Source organism: Penaeus monodon, chromosome 35 (assembly GCF_015228065.2).
Source record: "Penaeus monodon isolate SGIC_2016 chromosome 35, NSTDA_Pmon_1, whole genome shotgun sequence".
In the NCBI taxonomy this organism is placed as follows: Eukaryota; Metazoa; Arthropoda; class Malacostraca; order Decapoda; family Penaeidae; genus Penaeus; species Penaeus monodon.
In genome coordinates, this window is record NC_051420.1 from 34,123,803 (window position 1) to 34,131,302 (window position 7,500).

The following is a 7,500-nucleotide window of genomic DNA, read 5'->3' on the forward strand; positions in this document are numbered from 1 at the left end:
ACACACACACACACACACACAACATGCAACACACACACACCACACACACCACACGCACACCACACCACACACACACCACACACACACCCACACACACACCACACACACACACACACACACACACACACACACACACACACACACACACACACACACACACCACACCACAACCACAACACTATCACTGTCTGAGTATCAGCCAGGTGTGCGTGCTGTGCGCGGGTTTGCGGAGCCTGCACCTAAAAGCCCACCTCCTGTTCCCATCGAAATCCTCGAGCTCGACCCTGAGCGTGTAGTCGTCCGTGTTGGTGAGCATGTAGATATTCTCGTTGCCGAGCCAGAACTCCGCCTCGGGGTTCCCGAAGCCGTGCTTGTAGTCGTCCCACTCGCGGTTGAAGGTCTCGCGAGGCTCGCCGTAGTCGTCGCGGCGCTGGATCACCTGCGGATGAGGGGCCAGGGTCAGGGGCTGGTTAGGGGATTGGGAGCCAGGGTCAGGGGCTGGTTAGGGATTGGGAGCCAGGGTCAGGGGCTGGTTAGGGGATTGGGAGCCAGGGTCAGGGGCTGATTAGGGGATTGGGAGCCAGGGTCAGGGGCTGGTTAGGGGATTGGGAGCCAGGGTCAGGGGCTGGTTAGGGGGTTGGGAGCCAGGGTCAGGGGCTGGTTAGGGGGTTGGGAGCCAGGGTCAGGGGCTGTCTAGGGGATTGGGAGCCAGGGTCAGGGGCTGGTTAGGGGCTTGGGAGCCAGGGTCAGGGGCTGGTTAGGGGATTGGGAGCCAGGGTCAGGGGCTGGTTAGGGGGTTGGGAAGCCAGGGTCAGGGGCTGGTTAGGGGATTGGGAGCCAGGGTCAGGGGCTGGTTAGGGGATTGGGAGCCAGGGTCAGGGGCTGGTTAGGGGATTGGGAGCCAGGGTCAGGGGCTGATTAGGGGAATGGGAGCCAGGGTCAGGGCTGATAGGGGAATGGGGGTGAGTGGCCAGGGCCATTGGGGAATTGGAGGCGGGATGGAAAGGGAAGCAAAGAGGAGTTTGTGTTTCCCGGTAAAGGGGCGGACAGTGTGTGTGCACAGAGGTAAGCACAAGTCTCTTTTTCCTTACCTTAACGTTCAAATTGAAGGTGCACACACATGTGTTTTTATCTAAGAGTACATACATAGTATATATATGTACATGTATATATATATATATATATATATATATATATATATATATATATATATATATATATATATATATATATATATTATATACATATATATGTATATATATATATATATGTGTGTGTCCGTGTGTGTGTGTTGTGTTATATTGGTGTGTGTGTGTGTGTGTGTGTGTGTGTGTGTGTGTGTTATGTGTTTTTTATATATATATATGTATATATATATTATATATATATATATTATATATATATATATATATATATATATATATGCACATATTTATAAACTTGAACTGAAAAAATATTTGTTGATAATTTGACAGACAAGCAGTAAATGCTGAATAGTTAGAGACAGAAAGAGAAGTAGAATTAGACTCTAAAATTATATATATGATATCACCATTCCCACAAACAGACAGAGCCATCGACAGTGAGACAAAAAGAAACAAGCATAGATCTATACTTATAAAGGCATGCATGACTGTCTCTTCACAAACCACAAAGACTGTGACACACCCACTGCACGATAAACAAACACTGTGACACACCCACTGCACGATAAACAAAGACTGTGACACCCCCACTGCACGATAAACAAAGACTGTGACACCCCCACTGCACGACAAACAATCCCAAACAAGCAGAGATCGCCGTGACTCACCGTCCATCCGCCTCCTGCTGTTTCCATGTCGCAATAGACCTTCAGGAACCAGTAAGTAGTTCCACGTATTTTGAGATAGTAAGTTCCACTCTCCACCATTCCTCTCTTGCTGAGGTCACCGCACGAATACCCTTGCTGGGGAGAGGTCAAGAGAGGTCAGGTTATTTAGATGGAGGAGAGATCGTCATAGAGATTGGTTAAGGATTTAGGCATTTTAGACAGATATTAATAAATTGCGTTACTTTGTCAGCTACTGAGACGCTATTTAAATGTTATTTAAGAAAAGGCGTCTTCGGTAGATGTGTAATTAGACTTGTGTTGAAGTTGTTTATGCACTTATTCAGTAAAGTTACTTAGATGGAGGCTTTATAGATTTCTAGATAGATATTCACATTGTATTTTAGACAGATATTAACTTTAGCTTTGCGTAGATTTAAGTTGTGGGTAATTCAGATAGGTATATCCATTAAGGACATTGTTTTTTTGTGAATAACTTTTTTGAATGACAGTACCTTGAAACAACATTAAATACTCCTTTATTACTTAATGCACTTTGATCGTTGTGGAGTGTGTGAATGGATTGTTGTAGATGTGAGATATAGTATTGCTTTTAGCGTTTTTTATCTTATGTTATTTGAATAAGCTCATTTACTACTGATATCAAAGTGAATGTCTTCTATTTGCATTTACCTGAATTACGGCTTGCTTCCCACTTATCTTGTCTATCTTAACCACTGCATGACTACTGCTAATATTGCTACCACTGCTGCTGCTACTACGACCATTACTACTATTACTACTTATAATAAAATAACTTGGCTAAGCAGTCTACCTTGCTACGTATTGTAACAGCATGTACTGTAAATATATTGCATTACTGGCAAATAAATATTTAAATTTCTCAAACTCATTTTTTTTTTGCTGTAGCTATTAAAGCTTCTATTCTTAATGCTACTACTACTGCTACAACTACTAATGACAATAATAATAATGGCAAACCCCATCCCAGACACGCACAAAGAACCTGCCTCCTCTCAGAAACATCCCTCCAGACTCCTCCTCCACAGGTTCCCTTTCAAGGAACGTGAGACCGTAAAGAAAACACTTATTCCTATTCCTTGTTTGTTTATTTTACCTTCTTTTGGTCGTTCAGCTCGTTGATCATGAACGTGGTGTTGAGAATGACCGGTTTCTTCTGCACGGAGGGGAACACCAACCCTGAGGGACCGACGGCCGATCTCTCGGTAGTCGTGGGCGCATCTGTTACATTCCTCTCCATTAAATAGGTCTGCAAGGAGGCCTATTTAGTTCGTTTGTAACGTCCTAAGAACGGCTTGATTTGCTCTCTTCCGATGGGCGGTCGAGAGGGAATGTGTAGGCGTGTCTAAGATGGGGGTGGGGGGGGGGTATTGTGGTGGGGAGAGGGCTTGTGGTGAGAGTGCGGAGTATGTAGTAAGAGTGGTGACTGTGGAGAGTATGTAATGAGGTCGTAGTGTGTAATGAGAGTCAATACAGTTTGGAGTATGTTATGAGTGATAATAGTGTGGTTGAAATGATGATGACAGTATAAAAAAAAAAAAAAAAAAAAAAAAAAAAAAAAAAATATATATATATATATATATATATATATATATATATATATATATATATATATATATATATATATGGACAGGTATAATGATAATGGTGTGTGCTAAAGAGTAGCATTATAAGAACATGAATGTTGTATTATATTATCATAACATTTTATTTATTTCTTGGAAGTTCTGAAGAGAAAATCTTGCATTAAAGTAAAACACAGTAAATTCTAAATTTACTATGTACACGAAGACTAGGACACGCACAAGAAACAATTAAATTTGATATATATTTCATCATGTAATATATGATATGGCTTAATAAACTACCAAAAATATGCAAACACAGTAATATATCTGATTCTATTTAACATATTCTTTATGTGCATTTGTGTGTGTGTGTCTGATTGTCTTCATCCCTTCTGATTGTACCTAAATTAGTCTGTGTATAAAACTATGCCCTGTGACTATAGCATGACATTACATCCCATTCGGAAACGTATCTATCCCCTCCCACTCCTCGCATCCCCTCCCACCCTTCCTATCTCCTATCCCCTCCCATCCCCTCCCACCCTTCCTATCTCCTATCCCCTCCCATCCCCTCCTACCCTTCCTGTCCCCTATCCCCTCCCATCCCCAGAGGGACGCGACAGAGAGCAACTCACTTGGTCCAGCAGGTCAAACGGCGGGTCGGTCTCGATGGGGGCGTCGTCCTGCACGTGTCCTTGGGTCGAGCGGTGTAACAGGGACACGGGGTTGATGTGGTCCCGCTGGGGTTTGCCGTCCATGGGCATCGTCTTCAGGCGTTCCTCCACCTGGGGGGCAGGGGGAAGGAGGGGAGGGATTGGGATTAATGGTGATGGTAATGGTAATGGTACTACTGCTGCTGCTACTACTGTTATTAAGCATGGCGGTAAAACTGGTAATGCTTATAACAATAATGTTAACAACGATAATAAACTAAATAATGCAATATAATGATGTAGTTAGGCACACACAGACTCGTAAACACACACACACACACAACACCCCAACCGCACCCCCCCCCCTCCTCACACACACACAAGAAACATTTCTATTTTAAGCAGTCTTTTGCAGGAAACTTTTCCCCCCACCTGTCCGAGATTATGGATGATGCGATTAGCCTTTTCCGTGAGGTCGGATTGTATGGTCGATATCGCTCGCTCTTGCCTCTGCGACGTGTTGAGGAGTGCCTCGCTCTTTGGCACCAGCACGTCCACGGAGCTCTTGGTGCCAACCACGACGTCCCACACCTGGAACGCGGGGAGGAAGGTTTACGTGGGGATTGGTGGTAATCAAAAGATAATTAGTGACAAAGGTGAAGACGACAATAGTAAATGTGATGATAATGATAATGATAATAATGATAATATTAATATTGATGTTGATAATGGTAGTAATTATAAGGATAACCATCCTCATTATCATCATCATAATAATAATAACAATAATAATAATAATAATAATAATAACAGCAACAATGATAATGATAATAAAGATACTTCTACTCATTATAATACGGCTCGCGCTGTCAGCATTAGAAAAGGTACCTGGCTGTCCGGTATTTTGCAGAAACTGTTTGGGAGCATAAAAACACGTGGACACTAGTGGTTTGATTCGCATTTTGAGGAGAGAGAGAAAAAAAAAAACATTGGTGTTTTTGCAATACGATCCACCTGTGGTCAAACACTCATCGGGTCATTTCAGATTGCCTTTGGGGAAAATGATCACATTCCAGCTATATGAAACGTTTTATATATATAAAAAAAGATAGCCGTTTTAACTGTATCTAGAGTACATGTCTAAAACCTAACTACAGCATAGTCTATCAGTAGCTGTACTAATAGAATATCCCGTTAACTTTATGCTGTAGTTACATTTTTTTTAGACATTGCGTCCTGTTCGGAAACGTACTTCTCCTATTTAACAGAACGACGAAGGAGAGAGCAAAATCTTCCAAGGGGGGAGGGGGGAGGACAGTGTACAAACGCGAATGGTAGTCTTGTCTGAGTGGCGAGAGTACGTATGTGTGGGCTGTACCTGGGACACGTGTTGTACAGTCAGGAAAATAGGTATCGTTACCCTTTGCAACTGATGTTATCGTGAAATATTTGAAAATAGATATTTTGGAATGGAAACGGTTATTTCTATCGTATATATGTGTACCTTCGACGATTTCTAAAACGAATAAATAAATGAATAATAGAATAGCGGTCTTTATACTAAATTTTAAAATTAAGTAACTTATATTAACATACCTGTCTCGAATAAAGACTTCAGTATCTCTATAGTTATATCTATCCGACATGGAAATTAATGAAAAATAATAATAATGAATAAATGAAATGTAAAAACGACGATACACGAATGAAATCAAATTACTGCTGTAACCACATCACAGTCGTGCGTTAGGCGCAGCAAGAACGTATTAAAAAGATTAAAAGCTCATTGGAAAAGCATTAAATCATTTCGGAGAATGGAATCACTGTGGATTTCATATCAACAGGGGATTTGTTAGCTAAAGATATAACGTAGTTTGTGTACTTGGGGCAAAATTTATCCTCTTGTTATGGGACAGATATGTTTAAATAGTTTGGTTTATTCAGTTGAATTTTGTGTCTGGCAGATTATGCTTCTGTAGCTTATTAGAATCATCGTTTTTTTTTTACACTTTGCCTATGACCAAAACACATATAGCAAGCTTATTTAGAACGGAACAAACGCCTATTCTATTGCTTGGTTATAATTAATCTTTTTGTTATATTGCATCTCTTCACTTTCGTTTGTCTTACCATTCTTCATGCTATATAGGTTTATATAATTTCATATAAATTGATCTTCGTTTTACCCTTCATTCTCTCTCTTCCTTTTTTCTACTTTAAACCGCTTACTCCATCCACTTTTCCCCGTAGCATTTCCTTGAACACAAAAAAAAGCTTTTCTAGTAACGTCCTTTATGCAATGTAGTTATATTTTATATTGTACCTCAAGGGGACTTGTCTTATCTCTATAGCAGGTGTTCTATTTTTTTCTTTTTTTTTTGTGCCATACTCTCCAATCTATTTTCTTTGTTTTCTTTCTTTGTTTAAGTTACGTACCTGATTACAATTTACAGCTCTGACAAATTATTTTGTTTGTTCAAATAACTAAACTCTTATAACGTATTTTGTTAGTTTCTTTGTTTAATCAAATAACTCCCCTCTAACAGTTCGTTTTGCTTACTCCCTTGTCCATCTGTTATTATCTCTTTCTTTCTTAGTCTGTCTATTTAGATAACTTCCCTCTTGCAATTTTTGTCTCTCTTTGTTCCTTCGTTCAAATACTTCTCCTTTAACATGTTCTGTCTCTGTTCAAACAACTCTCCCTGAACAACCTATTTACTCTCCGTGTCTCTTTGTTCAAGAACCTAAACGACATATTCTTCTCTCTTTGCTTCTTTGTTCAAGCACCTCTCCTTTAACAACCTATTCTCTCTCTCTTTGTTTCTTTGTTCAAGCGCCTCTCCCTTAACAACCCATTATCTCTGCCTCTCTCTTACCTCCTCCATTTTCTCCCAAACAGTTTCCATTGGAGACATCTTGCTCACGAGGGAATCGATCTTGTTCAGAGGCGCTGACTGACGGGTCATATTGCTCCTGGAAATGAGATATTTTATTGGAGATAAGTCGGGAGAGATTCTTTTTCATTCTATTAAATTCGTTCGTGCAGAAATAAGAGAAAGGTGTAGATTTGGTGGATGTAATAAATGGTTTATACCTGGAAGTAGAAGTCGGAAAACTGTTATTGAATTCTGTCATATCTATATCAAGAAATGGTAGTTTTTCTTCTAAAATAGATTATAGAGTGAGGTATATCACATATCTAACAAATAGTAAGGCCACTCACGTTATTTTTTAACAGCTCAGTAATTCAGACATATCTCACACTTGTAAAAATCACACACACACACACACACACACACACACACACACACACACACACACACACACACACACACACATACACATATAAATATATATATATATATATATATATATATATATATATATATATATATATATATATACACATAAAATACATAGATAATAA

General features: G+C 40.1%; 1 protein-coding gene across 1 annotated transcript in view; it reads right to left on the bottom strand.

Moving 5' to 3' along the window:
* LOC119595305 (angiopoietin-2-like) overlaps positions 1-7,500 on the bottom strand; it is a 25,645-nt gene that overhangs the window by 7,617 nt on the left and 10,528 nt on the right. The window contains 6 exon segments of the mRNA XM_037944461.1: positions 252-439; positions 1,814-1,948; positions 2,949-3,113; positions 4,056-4,205; positions 4,506-4,664; positions 6,950-7,046. Of these exon segments, the coding sequence (XP_037800389.1) occupies positions 252-439; positions 1,814-1,948; positions 2,949-3,113; positions 4,056-4,205; positions 4,506-4,664; positions 6,950-7,046 (894 nt within the window).